Raw genomic sequence first — 15,856 nt, forward strand, 5'->3', positions numbered from 1 at the left:
CAGAAATGATGGCCAAAACTATGAATGAGACCCAAGTTAAAATAATCCAGATCTATTCCTTGAGTATATGATCATATCATCTGTATGAACTATTAAACCATACAATATCAAACATTTCAAAGCTTTTTATTCCCCTAAAAAAGCCAAGTAATATTAATAGTAATGCAGCTTGTTTGTGCCCAGACACACAGACACACACGGGAACACACACAGGAAGACATGTTATAGTGAGGAGTGTATGACATCCACAGTGAGACACAGTGCATCATACTACCTCAGTAGGAGTAGGAGAAAGCAGCTGGGGGGACTGCAAATGAAGACGGGGAGAAAGCCAGTGATTAGGACGAACTCATATGTGAGGGTATGAGTTAACCATCCAGCACTGTGAATGATCATTCCATGTCCTTTTCTCACCCATCTCATCAACACTTCTTTGTCAACTGGCTGCTTTCCGAACTCTCTGAAGGAGGCAAGAGTGAACCCTCTCCTGAAGAAACTCACCCTCAACCCGCCTGATGTAAACAACTACAGACCTGTCTCTCTTCTTCCCTTTCTTTCCAAAACTCTCAAACGAGCTATCTTTAACCAACTCTCCTCCTATCTCCACCATAATAACCTTCTTGACCCTCACCAGTCTGTTTTCAAGGCAGGCCACTCAACAGAGACTGCCCTCCTTGCTGCCTCTGAGCAGCTTCACACTGCTAGAGCAGCCTCTCTCTCTCCTCTGTCCTGATCCTTCTAGACCTTCTGCTGCATTTGACACAGTGAACCACCAGATCCTTATTTCCTCCCTGCGGGACCTCGGTGTCTCAGGCTCTGCTCTCTCCCTGTTCTCATCCTACCTCAACGACCTCACCTACCGGGTAACTTGGAGAGGATTGGTGTCTGAACCTTGTCCTCTCACTACTGGTGTCCCTCAAGGCTCCATCATGGGTCCCCTCCTCTTCTCTCTGTACACCGACTCTCTCGGCTCTGTCATTCACTCGCATGGCTTTTCCTACCACAGCTATGCTGATGACGCCCAACTGATCCTCTCTTTTCCCCGATCTGAAACACAGGTAGCAGCATGAATCTCTGCCTGTCTGACTGACATCTCAGTGGATGTCCTCACACCACCTGAAAATCAACCTCGACAAGACCGAACTGCTCTTCCTTCCGGGGAAAGACTCTCCCACCCTCAACCTGACGACTACCTTGGACAACTCTGTGTTATCCCCGACCCTGACTGTTAGGAACCTCGGCGTGACACTCGACAGTCAAGTCTCTCTTTCTGCCAACATCGCTGCAACGACGCGTTCCTGTAGATACATGCTGCACAACATCAGGAGAATACATCCTCTTCTCACTCAGAAGGCGGCGCAGGTTCTGGTCCAGGTTTTGGTCCAGGCTCTGGTCCAGGATCTGGTCATCTCACGTCTGGACTACTGTAACTCCCTCCTGGCAGGTCTACCTGTTAGCGCCATCCGACCTCTGCAGCTCATCCAGAATGCCACAGCTCGACTGGTCTTTAACCTCCTAAATTCACTCATACTACTCCGCTCCTCCGCTCCCTTCACTGGTTACCAGTAGCTGCCCGCATCCGTTTCAAAACATTGGTACTTGCGTACCGTGCTGTGAACAGATCAGGTCCAGTCTACATCCAGGACATGGTCAAACCCTACATCCCAGCCCGCTCCCTCCACTCTGCTTCTACCAATCAGCTTGTTGCTCCTCACTGAGCTAAACACTCTACAAAATCACGACTGTTTGCTGTCCTGGCTCCTAAATGGTGGAATGAGCTCCCCACCGACATCAGGACAGCGGAAACTCTGTACATCTTCTGCCGCAAACTAAAAACACACCTCTTCCGACTTTACCTTGAACAGTAGAACCTTAGTAGCACTTAAAATGGCACTTACTGATAGCACTTTGTAGTTTGGCTTTCTTGAAGAAACTGTATTTTCTTGATTCTTGTTGTTCTGGGTTTTGTACCCTCATGGTTGAAATGCACTTATTGTAAGTCGCTTTGGATAAAAGCGTCAGCTAAATGAAATGAAATGTAATGTAATGTCCACTGTGAGGACATTCCTGAAGGGTGGATGAAATTAATGAAGAGTGTCTAAAGTACACAGTTCAGTTTACATGCTCAGGGCGGTCAGACTGTGACAGCACTGCAGAGGAATGGATGAGCTGGTGAGAGACAAGCAAGCATAGCGCTGAGGAATGAACTTAGTACAGAGTGAGGGAGGATGACGCAAGATGAAAAATGAAAAAACAAAACAAACAAAAAAAAACAGAACATGACAAGGGAGAAGCTGGAAAAGGAGGTTTGCTAATTCAAATTCTGTTCTGTCATTGGTGTGTACAGAAAAGTAGTGAACCCTGAAAAACAAATTAACTCTACTCAAAGAAAATCATTATTTAATTGATCACACCAGTTTCCCCCACATACTGTTAAGTCAAATTAGAATAGAGGCTGTACATATTCTAAGAAGCAAAACAAAACTTGACAAATAATATCTGTTACAGAAACACCAAAGGTACTGTATATTACCATTACATAACGTAGTTTGCTTTTTATCTGTAAAAACTTGTTTGCTGCCCAGGCCAGTGTCAATTCTTTCAATAAAGAAATTTAGAGGACCTTCATCCAAATTTTTTTTTTATCATAAAATGGAAGTTTATGTAAAACAAATTAATAAAAAAAATTAAAAAAATTTAAAAAATGGCATTCAAAGCACCTCTCCCAGTTTAATGCTTCAGTGCTCTAGGCTTTCTGAAGCATTCAAACGGTCTTCGTTGCCAATTTCTGGAATTTGACACAAAATTAAATGTGTGCTCTCCACAGTGAAATTGCAAATGTGCACAGTGGTCACAAAAACGCCTGCAAAACAGGTGCTGATATTGATAAAGGGTGCGACAGGAACAGTCTCTGACCTTTTTTCATGGCACCTCATGCTGTAAAACTGAGTACCCTTAATTTACTACAGTATACATCAACTTTATATTAAATTTCCCTCTGGAATGTAAAAGGGGCTGATGATAGCTATATCATATAGATACAGAATGAGAGTAAAGGGAGTTAATTTCCTCCACTGGATTAGAGAAATATAAAGTTAAAGAAAGACAGCTGAGACAGGCTGCTATACCTCTCCGTAGTGTCTCTCCTCAGATGGGTAGCTGATGTAGGGAGAGTAGGACAGCATGTCAGGCCGGTCTATGTTGTAGATGGCCTTGGTCTTTGGAAGGGCTGCCAGGTCCTTGTAGTCCAGCATTTCTTCTCCTAGTTTGGCCTGGCAGCAAAGAGAAGACAAAACTGTTATTTATCCATCACATGTTCTCTTCAGTTCAGATGTATAAAATAACCACTACATGTCATTTGTATACGTTGTATACATTCAGCTACTGCCCACTGGTGGTGAGCAGAGGTGGTGCACTCCTTACGTAGATGACTCTGCTGGGAGAGCCTGAGGCGCTGGATGCTGGGACTGAAGTGATGCTCTCAGATGAAGTCCGGGTCGCCTGGAACACACACAGCAAATGAATCAATATATTGTTTAAAGAGACTGGATGATGGGAGGCTGAGAATGGTGGCCATCCAACGATGCCACATATATTTATTGTCATCCATTAAAGCTCATGCTTCGTAAGATGTAGATTACGATATTTTACCGTTTTTATTAAAAACTGCCCTGTGCTTTTCCTTTAGACAAACACATTAGCCTTTCCTCAAAGATGCATGTACACTCGTCATTGAAGCACATGAATCCTACAGTTATCACAATAGTGGATGCATTTTCAACCTGTTACTGCAGCAACGACAGAATAATATATTATTAATGTATGAATTCTTTCATGATTTTTGTTTCTTTTTATTCATTGATTTATCTATAGTGTCGAAACAGTGAAAAACACCCATCACAATTTCCCAGAGCCAAAGGTGACTTCCTAAAAGTAGCTTATTGTGTCCCACCAACAAAAAAAAAACAACAGAGATTACATTTGCAGTGATATAAAACAAATAAAAGCATTTTCAAATTCTACACCTGGCAAGGGTTATATTACTTCTAAAAAGAATCCAAACTAATCACAAACTAATAACTAATTCCATTGAAATTACCCTCAGACTCTAGACTTAAACTATATCTTCATCTTTCTTTCAGAGAATTAGATGATTACTTTGATATCTGTTTTCTGTGTTAAATTCAAAGGGAGTTTAGATGTGAAATAAAATGCACCAAATATAAATTATTGAGAGTTCTATAGAGTTCAATTTAAAGACACTCAGTAGGTGGAAGTCACTTCTTATTGACTTTTTGTCGTGGTGAAAAGGTCAGAACTGGAGGAGACTAATAACAAACACTGGTCATGACAGAGTGCTGGAACTCTCTTTACATGTATGATGAGAATGACCTGCACACTCAGTATACTGTAAGTCCTCCAACCTAAACAACTATATTATGATTTATCTCTACCCTGTGATACGAGTCAAAGGAGGCAGCAGGCAGTGGGCGGCAGATAAACTATTAAAAGGTTAAAAGTAAATAACTAACCCATTTACAGTGTAACAAGGCTGTGGTAAATATCTGGTTAGGTTTATGCAAAAACATGGTGAGGTTCAAATTGTAGATGGACCTAAAGTAAGTACTTTATTAAGGTTAGATGTCATTTGTTGTAATAGTTACAATAATAATCACGCGGTTAATTCACTACCCACATTGTGATGATACAAAGCAGGTCGAAAGTTGGAAATGTATCCCTTTAAAATAAATATTTGTTGTGTCTCAAATCACATACTTATATACTTACAGTTATTATTTTTGACTGCATTCCAACTGTCAAGTTTGGAAAAATGCAGTGTATTATGGTGCACTCAAAATGGTCGACAAATTAAGGATTAAACAATGGACACTTTCCATACTCAGCGGTGGCCACCATGGCTGTGTCGCAGCAACGGGAGAGACCGCCAACCTTTTTCTAATTGCAGCGGCTGAGCTGCTGCGGTTGCAGAATTCAGAACAATACAAATACAATTTGTCCACACAAAGCTATTTTTCCCGAAGCACCACTATACTGCTGGATAGAAGCCATCGGTTTGTTTATTGTGTGCATGTAAGAGAGAGCACGAACACACATTCATATTTAGATAAGTTCGCCAAATTCATATGTCAGATATGGTTGCAGGTGATGCATTCAAATGTTGCCTCTAATTATGGGAAGAACAGAATGACAGTGTGCTATTTGAGACCACTCTGCCCTGTTGAAACTACACAAGTGGACTAAATGCAAGTGTACTAACGGAGGTACACGATGTTAAATACAGCCATTGACTGTGGGTTTAAAATAGCAAATAAACAAATTAATGTTTTGTTGACCCATCCATCCACCCCAACCTCCTCCTTAGATGGATTTTGTGGTCATATGTTATCTGACTACCTACTTTGATTGCATCACAATTACTATATCCAATAGAATAGCTAAATATTATTTTTAAACATTCAAGAATCCTCATGGGATACCAACATGTTGTAAATCTCACAGAAGAATGTGCTTTGCTTGGATGTCTTTCATAATTTTTGGATTTTCAATTTTTTTTTTCAACACAAGCAACACAAGACATTCTCATTTCTTTACGTTCAAACAGCACATGAGTAGTGTATCCCACACACAGAGTACAGTGGCTCTATAATTTAGGCTTCGCTGGTGATGCCGATCAGCATCAATCAATTGTTGTTAAAGCACATAAACTGAAAGACAGAGTGAACTTTCCCTTTTAGGAGTGATTAAAGGTTTGAAGAAGGATAACAATGGTTGTTTTTACAGTTTGTGCTTCATCATCTTGCGGAATTATCTTGAAACGTCAGGTATGTCCACTCTGTCTGTTCAAGTTGTGTGAGCGTTACCCTCTACAGCGACTGCCACATCAGCCACCTCTACTTGCTCATTAACCCATCAGTGCACATGCGCAGACTGATCATAAGCATCATCAGTCACTGACCGCTCACATATGTCAGCCCTGCATCGCAGCAGACATCAGACGGCGCTCAGCACTGTGTCTTTATATTCGATGTCCAGTGGGTGTGGCTGCCTCAAAACATGAAGCGACGACAGCACTACACGGTGTCAAACAGTTATGATCAACCCATGCAGCAGATGATTGTGGAGGGAGGGGGGGTGGAGTGGGATTTTGGGGGTTGCAGGGACGCACAGGCGCACCGACCTGCCGCTCAGGGACATCATCGAGCTGTATCCGGACCTGCTTCTGGGAGGGAGAGGGGTGAGGATGATGAAGGAGGATGGGAGCGGCAGGGCTGCTGATGCAATGCTAAAACCAAAGAAGCTTTCGTAAATGACTTTTTTTTTGCTGCTGATGAGGAGCTATTACCACTGTATTTATGAACACATTATTTTTGTGCAAACTCCTATTACAGAGATTATGTTTTCTATTTGCGCTGAACCATCCATTAAAGTCATTTAAACCCCGCCTCTGTTTCACTGTGATTGGTCAGTTGCATCTTCTCCATAGCAACTATATAGTATTGTGGTCTTGAGGTCTCTTCCAAAGAACTTGCTACAACCAACTTGATAACACATTTAGCACCAGTAAATACCGAAGTGCACAGACAGTAATAACAGGGTGCTATTTGGACATAACACAAAATTTATTCCACAAAAATTTGATTTATTTTATACGTTTAAAAAGGTGAATTAAAATGCCCAAAATTGTTGTAGTTCTAAGCATGAGCACCTCTACTCCCATTCAAAGAACAATAGATTGTCTTGATTACAATTACTTTTCAATTTAATTTTTTTGCAGTGGTCATTGGACACGTGATGTGTCAGCATATCACTACACAGAACTTCATTTTAAATTCTAGTCTGCAGTTGCACTTAGATATATGGAGCTTCATTGAGCTTGTTTACTGTGTTTCAGATCATTGTTTTGGTTTTGTGGTCCACAGCGATACTGTTTTAGCTCACAGTCATTGCAGGTGTCTTTTTTTTGGTGAGAAACTTCAGTACATGACTTCTCCTGCACCAAACAATAGACCTGCTTAACCATTTAAGTCCACAAGAAAGTGGTCTACATCATTAAGCTATCTAACCAGGGGTCTGGGAGAATCTCAACAGGTTTTTAAGGGGTGTTTTGGGCTCATCACGAGATTACAGGAAGTCCAGGAACCAATAAATGAACCGACTTAACTCTGTTATAATCACAGCTTTGCACCTCGCCTTGCACAGGTCTATAAACCAAAAACCCACATCCCATCCAGCTATTCAATGTATCAGCATCAAACTGGCCTCTGTGGAGTAGTCAAGAGATTTATCTCTTCTTTATTCAGGTATGCCTTCCACCCACCTTACTCCTCTCCTCCTGCTTAGCAGCTTGTCTGCATGGAGGATGCCAGATAGAAGATCCTGAGGACACAGAGAAAAACACAGCAACTGTAACATGTTCCATCTGTTTTTGAATGTTGTTGTTCGCAGCTCTCAGCTCTGGAGTGTCATAAAAGTTAGTCTGCAACAGTCTGGTCCAGACTGAAATCTGAAACTACTCCATGGAGTGTTATGAAAATATTTTCAGACATAAAATAATAAAGGTCATAACCTGACTTTTCATTTACCACCTTTAAGCACCATTTTACCGACAAAAGTAATCAGTCTGAGTCGTACTTTGTGTTCACTGTAAATTAGCAAATGTTAACTTACTAACACATAATTCAAATAGTGGTGAACATGTTAAACATGTCTTGCTTTACAGCATATTACATTGTTAGTGTCAACACTGTGAGACCTGTTAACATGCTGAGTAAGCATTTAGCTCAAAGAGGCGCTTTACCTCCAGCCAAACAGAGCTGTACTGTGGACTTTTAGTGTTACACAAATTACTCTCCAAATTGGTTATTTAGTACGATATGGAAACAAATAACAATTATTTTGTTTTTTCTGAAATCTACTCAATTAGCTAGCTCAAACCACTATTTCTGTATTTATTTGTTTTGCTGCAAAAAAACAAATTTACATTGTGGCATTGGCAAAAAAAAATAAAATAAGTAAAAGCAGGTGAACCAAAATTACCACTGTGGTGAAGCTAAAAGAAAAAAAAGAAAAAAAGGAACATATTTTCAAAATAATGTTTCTCTTTTCCTCTAAATGAAACGGTCAAGACCATAAAATACTGTATATGTATAACTCATTTCCTCATCTATTGTCGCAACTTTTATGGTTATGGAGTAAGAGAGCTATTTTCACCACTAAATCAAGTCACAAGTCAATTCAATGTAAGAAGTTGAAGGAAACTTGGCCACCCAAGGCACTGCCACTGAGCTGGTGCCGCAGCAGCAGCAGTAAATTACATCTCTGAGTGTTTCAGTGTGACTCAGGCACACATGGTTGTATGATTCAGCCACCAAGCTGCCAACCCAGTTCATTAGGAACCCATGAGGCATTGTAGGTTTATAAAATAGAAACAGGACAAGGAGTAAAAGGGCGAAGAGAATAAATCAATAAATTAGAGTAAATCAAAAAATGATGTCACTGGTAGAAAATTTGCTGCTTCTTATTATCAAATACATATACTGTCATGTGTCATCTGCTTTGTGGTTTGGCAGAACGAGCTACACTAACTGCTCTGAATGTTTGAAGCTAAAATAAAAGATACGAAGGCGGCTTTCACCTTGCAGATACATTTCTTCACCCTCTCCAAACATCTGCTCACAGCGGGCACAGCGGGCACATGAAGGGTGGTAATGCTTCTCTCCAGCCTGTAGACCGAGAAATGAGAATAGGTTAGAAGAATGTAGCAGGTTCACTCAGGAAAAACTGTCGAAGGATAACTGAGCATTGCAAAAGAGGTATTCTATCCAAAACAGCAGAGGTGGAAAGATAACCCGGCTTTTTGGTGACTATGGGTCAAGCTCCAGAAACACTGGTGCCTACATTTACCATAATGCAGCACTTATTACAATCTCTGAGCACCCTGTAGCTTTTCAAACTCCAACACATTTACGGAAAAATGTCTCCACATGTTCTGCATTATTGTTCAGTGCATGGTGGAATTTAAAATGTACAATTATTTAGTCATTACAACGAACACAGCAACCACAAAACAAAGATGAATAGTTGGTATTTTTTTATGCCACCACCACACTTGTGTTTTATTATTTGGCCACAAGGTGGAGTTATTATGTTGTGGGAGGAGCACTGCTGTAGCATTCAATGCACAGACAGGTGTTAAAGTACAATAAGAATGAAAATATAATAATCAGTTTGACTTCATGAAGAAGACTTACATACTTGCGACTAATCCAAATCTATTATTATTGAATTTATTCATGAATCCTTATTTTTGCACCACGTTTCAAAACCAGGGGTGAAGGGTACTTTGCAGGTTTTTAACACTCAACTCAGAAAGTGTAAGACTTCTTATTTATTTCCCAATAAATCTTCACAATGCGTCTTCAGTAGTTGACCATGTATCATGATGGATGTATTTAGCATGATGGTGCTATTAGGTGGCTTGACATTTAGAAGCTAATGGGGTGACATGTTATCGCCAGAGCTTGAAGAGGAATCCACAAGGCAGTGTGATGGGAGGGGGTTGTCACAGAGAAGATGGATTTGTCTGACTTGGGTTTTTCAGGGCTTGTGAAACCACAATATATAGAGGTCTTCAGGGCTCCATTTGGTCCCTTGTAACCAAGACCCGGTCTGGTGAAAATGTTGCTGCCAGTATTGGTGTCTGGGTTTATACTTGGGTCAAGTTCGGATCTGGTCTGGACTGTCCTAGCATTTGGTGTTTGTTCTTGTCACCTGCAAGTTCAGTTTGGGTAGGTTTTCTGCAGGTTTATTTCAGATCAGGTCCAAAACTCAAAAGGAGTTGTTCAAGAATTATGCCCTTTCCTACAACAGATTTTTTAAAAGTAAAAGTGGCAAATCTTTGTTTAAAACTGTTTTTTCTCCTCCAAAACATTCAATATTAATAAGGCTTCCATTCTGTTGGGTGATCAAAAACATTCATCCTGCTGACTTGTGATTTTCAACAACAACAACAACAAAAAATTCATATTCTGTCTTGTTTTGTGACAACACAGACAACAAAAATCATTGGAATCAAGTAAAGTTATCTCACTCTGGGCAGTTCCTCTAGTTCTAACGCAAATGATTCATGGACTTAATCATGAATAAAAGACTCAAGATGGATGATTATTGCAATGAACTCATTATTTTTCTCTCCTCACAAAACAGTCTGCTGATCAACGCCTCTGAATGGCATCCCATCTCAGTTCAACATGTGCGGCCTAATTACACACAACGCCTCTGAGGTCCCTTCACTTTACTGCGTCATCTCAAAAGGGAACGGTACCAGAAAACTGGAGGTCAACACCCTATTGCTTGCAAAACACCCTTCTTAATGCTTGTCTGGACCCAAATGGACAGCCGATCGAGAGAGGAGACAGGCTATCCAGGGTCAGACATTAGCTGACTAAAAATGAGCAATAAGATTCCCGGTCCAGGTATTACTGAGAGAAAAAGAAAAGGGCAGGTGCTTGAAAATTGGCAGAGGCTTGCGGACGCCGTGCCAAAATCTCATACTTGAACTGAATTGAGACAAGTAAAGAGACAGAGACGGAGAGACAAGAGGAAGTTGACTTAGGAACATTGAGGCCTGGAGATAAAAGGCCGGAACTGGATTGAAATTCAAACACGGAAAGTATGTGAGGGCCGGAAAGGAGATAGTATTGCAATCAAATCCTTCCTTTGTCCGAATCTGAGGCTGCATGAGAGGAAAATGATCATATTCAATGGACTACAGGACTGGTATGTCAAGGAAGAAAAGGGGTCGAGGACGTTTTGGATGGGGGATGAACCTCAAAGCTGATGACTTGACATTCTACCGAGGGGCTGGAGCTGGTCAGGGGGTTGGTTCACGTTTGTTTGCGGAGGCTCATGCAGAGTTTGGAGTGATGGGAGATAGTGGGAGCATGGTGAAAGGATCGGTGAGAGCTGCCGAGCCTTTTCTATCTCTTTACACAACACACACTTTGACAAAATTATCCTCTTTCTATTTTCTCATCTCACAATTGCGGAAACCAGTCAGGAGAGAGAGGTGATGCATTTAGAAGATTGGAACAGATTTTGGTAGCCATGCATGACCACAGTGCATAGACACACACACACACACACACACACACACACACACACACACACACACACACACACACACACACACACACACACACACACACACACACACACACACACACACACACACACACACACACACACACACACACAGCTTGTGACATGTTTCATGGTCTCGATGGTCTGTTTGGGACATTTTCTGATTTGAAATGCATCACCACCTATTTACGTTACAAATGGCGATACTGACAGTGCACACTTCTGAAATCCTCTCCTCGAAAAATGAATGCTGTTACTCATGAAAAATGAAGAGAACTGCATGAAAACTGAATGAGCAGAGAATTTCACACACTGACTTTGCACCTCCACTGTGTAAAGTGGGCATTGTTGTCGGATTGTCTTTCCCATCCATCAGTTGGAAAGAGAAGCTCAAACAACGTTATCTATCTAACAAGCACTTTGTTCTGAGCCTTAAGGTGTCAATACTCTAATCTAATCTAGACCAGTGATTTCCACACTGTGGTACAGGCAGTTGTACTTCTCACAGGAGATGTAATGTATTCTTTGATACTAAAACAGTAGCCCTATGTTGTTGTTATTCAGTGTTTCTGGGAGATTGCATGTTTCAAGCATTGAGTTTCTCTTTCTGAAAAATCTGCCGTGGGACTTACAATGTGGCAAATTTGCCTTGATACAAGTTTGGGAAACTCTGGTCTGGACTTTATTCACCAAAAAAACACAACTGGAAATGTTCATTGTCTTAGCTATGAATCTCTGACAAGGATGATTTTAGACGTCAATCGATTCAACCACAATGGTAAAGGTAATGACTTTAAAATTCCTGGCTTGTTTTAAAGAAACAGAAGATCCAGCAACAGCAATGAGATCGTCCATGAGACAAAATAAACCACTGCATGAACTGCAGCAGAATCATTTGACACCAGCATGAGCCACTCTGTCTTGAAGGGGACAGTAAAGACACAGAATCTCAGGACAGTACTACACTGGATTTGACATCTTTCTTTGATTTTATGTCTTGCCTGCTTCAGTTCCAGTTCAATACGTTTAAACTTTGTCAATAACCTTTCAGTGTGCAACGGAGGAGTTTGTGACTTGTTTGTGACTTGTTTGTGACATAACCTAAAGTAACCAGTGATGCCCAAACCCTTGTGGACTGGTTTTACTTGTCTAATCTTCAAACGATGGTAACCGCAAGTGCACTCGTACACATCAAACACAAGTATCCAATTTACAAACGATCTTTGATTTTGCTTCTTAAACCTCCCAGTAATGATCTGTTACCTGGAACTCGTTGCAGAGGTAAACCACCTTCTGCTAAGGACAACTGACACTGCTAACTCTGTGCAGAAGGCCTTCTCATAGCAATCAGACGTCACAGCATCTACTCACACTTTTAGTCTGACAGGAAACTGACTTGACTAACATCTTGGAAGAGTAAGAGATGAATGCCACAACAATGAGCCGCCGTCAAACAACAAAACAGCTTCCATTCAACCTCTTCCCCCGCTGCCAGCTCCAGTTATTGATGCGATACGTCCCCACAGTGCAGACGCTTTGATCTCAACCAAATGTCGTGGCATTCTGAACGCTCGGTCTCTCAGTTACAGCTTCAAAGTGCAGACCAGCACAGGTAGAACAGCTGTAAGTCGAACACACTGAGAAGTCCATCGCGGTCTGATGTAAAAAATAATAAAGGATACCAAAGAGCTGCGCCTGTATTTATTAAACATGCCAGAACATCTCAGAGGGATTACACGATTGAATGTTTGATTTCATGTTTTTATTAGTTTGCATGCAATATAAGGTATGATATCATACTGCATTAACTCAAACACCACTGGGTGCTGCTGAGCCAAGAGAGATACGCGAGGAAGTGAAAGCCAAATTAAGTATTTGTTAATTTATGTCTTCTTTCTACAGAATATAATTTACACTTTGTAAACCATAGCTCATACCTCAGCATTTCAAATTTTAGTTTTACAAAGTGTGAAAGTGATTTTAAGAAAAGCATACTTTACTAAAATCACAAAATGGCTAATCTGCGTATTACAATTGTTGGCCCAGATAAAGAGGTCATTATAAAACCATGTGTGAATGCAAAGAGCTGTGATTCAGATGTCAGTATCGTGATGTGTCCATATACAGATGCATGTTAATACAGGTGAAATGGGGTAATACATACACAGACTTTTCATCCAATGGCTGGCCCACATTCAGATGGGCTGGAGATATATGGCTGACTTCAGGTAAATTACTCTTTACAAATAGGCAAAGGATGTGTGTTGTTAGCATAGAGGCCCATGAATTTCAAAGTCAACGTTTAACATTTAAAGGACACCGGCCCCAAAAAAGCATTTGTCCAATAAACAATTATAGTGTTGTAGAAAGAGTGGCTGTAAAATGGAAAATGTTTTTTTTTGGGGCTTCACAAATCCCAAATATTTTTATTATTAACATAATTTGGTCCAATTATACCAACAATATTAAGAAAATCTAACATTAGTGTGTGGGGAGTCCATTGGAAGTCTTGGAGAAGGACTTTGGTGATGATGCTCTTTAGGCCCAAAAACATGGAAGCATGAGGATGGCCTTATGAGCTTATGTGGGAATTGTTGGGTTTCTCTGTATAATGTTGTAAAGTTCAACTGTAAGGACTTTAATGTGTTAAGTGCCATGAAATAACCTGTGTTGTGATTTGGCGCTATATAAATAAAATTGAATTGAATTGAATGGCCGGCGAGGCTTTTTTTTTTTTTTTAACCCAGGGAGTAGCTTTCATAGGAATTTAAGGACTGCAGTGGCCAGTTCTCTTTAAAACAGCTGTCTAAAATTAGATATTGGTGACACCATGATTGGGTGACACATACCATAAAAAAGTGGTTCATAAACAGGCAAAATGTATTCATGGGGAGCGTTTTCAAGGAATAAGGTAATAAAAGGGTGAAAAAAAAAATGTAAGACGCAAATTGACACTGTTCCACCACTGCCTTCTCAGTACACATACCACCACAACACACACTCATTTTATAGGTGCTGGTGCTTTTAGTCCTGCTTGGCTGATTTGGCTCCAGTCCCTGTAGAACTGGGTACACACATGCTAGCCCAACACAATAGCAAATGAAGGTGATGTCATTTGCACACAAACAGAGAGAAAGACAGAAACACGCTCTCACTCTGTTTTCTAATGTTTCTGCCGCTGTCACGGACACTGGGAGCGGGTGGGTGTTTATGAAAGGAGAGAACGTGAGAGTCTGTCATATGATGAAAGGAAAGAAACAGAAGCAGAGAGAGAGAGAGATTGTTGTTTGCCCCCATAAAGCTGCTCTGTTGTTCCCAGGTCATGGCGGGAGCATCCAGGAGCCCCGGTCTAAAAGCTTTCTTCCTCTAGTCCCTCTTGCCACCTAGGGAGAGTATCCCGTGTCCATTCTCTCCATTACTGTACAACAACAGCCTGCTTCACTAAAACCCACATTCCACCGCACTGATTTCAACCAGCCTCTCCAGGCGACTCCTCTCATCCAGCTCTGTTCATCTCTGCCTCATTCTCACTGAGCATGTTCCTCTGGCTCTATCCACTCAGCTAGCCATGCGAGGCTGCATGCACTGCTGCAAAATACACCTGACTGGCTTTAGTTTTATTTAATAATCTCATAGAGCAAACTAAACCAAATAACCGTGCACTTTTTAAGACTACTAAAGCAAGGGGAGTTACTTGAATTGCAAATATAAAAGGCATGCCCACTTTGTAAACTGGAACCACATAGTTCCTGATATGAAATACCAACACTTTTGTAATTTTATTCCACTGATGCCCTGTCTGGTCATACAGGGTGACACTGAATATGAAGCAACTGATATTAGTTTGGCTTTTAGCTGTGGTTTTGGAGTTCAAACTTTGATTTTACATACTTTGAATGTCGGACTTTGCAAAACCAAGTTGCGAAGTATTGAATCTTAGCTGCTGTTGCTGCTTTTTTTTTTTTTTTTTTTTTTTTTTAGCAATATTTAACTGGGAAAGCTGACACGTGGACATATCCAAGGAAACGAGGCATCCATTACTGTTGTGACAGAGAGCTATGTCTCACTGCTAATGGTGCTGTTAAGACTCTGTACAAGGAATTTTAGTTACTTCCATCAGGACAAATTTTCCCTCAGGGATTACAAAGAGTTAATCTACGTATTCTGTTCAAGTTGTGTGATTATATCTTTTACTTCACTCTATTACTTTCTGCTAGCATATAACTTATTTTCTTGATCTGTTGATGTTGCCTGTGATTGACTTCCCATTCATTTATCCATTCATTAAGTGTCAAGTTTTATATTTTTAGTCTGCAACTGAGTGTTACTGCTGCCAATAAACTTTCTTGGATAAAACATTTTCTAAAGCACACAATATTAAAGTGTCAAAGATATATTGAAAGGATTCAGGAAAGGAATCCTGATCAGTCTCAGACTAAAATCTATAAAAAGTGAAGTTTACTGGAATAAAAAACTATAGTGAAGGAACACTGAAAAGGTCAGGCTAATTAAAAATAACTTCTGCCAGCCATCTCGGATACTCATATCATGATATCTTTCACCGTGGAACAGCAATTATGCCATATATTCTACATTTCACGATGGCAATAAGAAATGTGTTCTGTAATTCAGCATGACTCACTAAACAAACAAAGCAAGTATGCAGTGAGTGAACAGTGTCAATATTCCCTAG

The 15,856-nt window shown here is 40.6% G+C and overlaps 1 protein-coding gene across 8 annotated transcripts in view; it reads right to left on the reverse strand.

Moving 5' to 3' along the window:
* Window positions 1-15,856, reverse strand: part of ablim2 (actin binding LIM protein family, member 2) — a 105,815-nt gene that overhangs the window by 28,544 nt on the left and 61,415 nt on the right. For 5 of the 8 annotated variants that reach the window (XM_069721868.1, XM_069721865.1, XM_069721866.1 and 2 more), the window contains exons 7-11: window positions 8,657-8,744; window positions 7,340-7,398; window positions 6,200-6,304; window positions 3,424-3,501; window positions 3,129-3,272 (exon numbers count right to left, since the gene is read on the reverse strand). In XM_069721868.1, the coding sequence (XP_069577969.1) occupies window positions 3,129-3,272; window positions 3,424-3,501; window positions 6,200-6,304; window positions 7,340-7,398; window positions 8,657-8,744 (474 nt within the window). The remainder of the gene's footprint in view (window positions 1-3,128; window positions 3,273-3,423; window positions 3,502-6,199; window positions 6,305-7,339; window positions 7,399-8,656; window positions 8,745-15,856) is intronic. The other 3 variants (XM_069721873.1, XM_069721869.1, XM_069721870.1) reach the window with 2 other exon arrangements.

Source organism: Brachyistius frenatus, unplaced genomic scaffold (genome assembly GCF_029030835.1).
Source record: "Brachyistius frenatus isolate BFR_SWC_R1_liver_20210118 unplaced genomic scaffold, ASM2903083v1 Contig_275, whole genome shotgun sequence".
NCBI lineage: Eukaryota > Metazoa > Chordata > Actinopteri > Embiotocidae > Brachyistius > Brachyistius frenatus.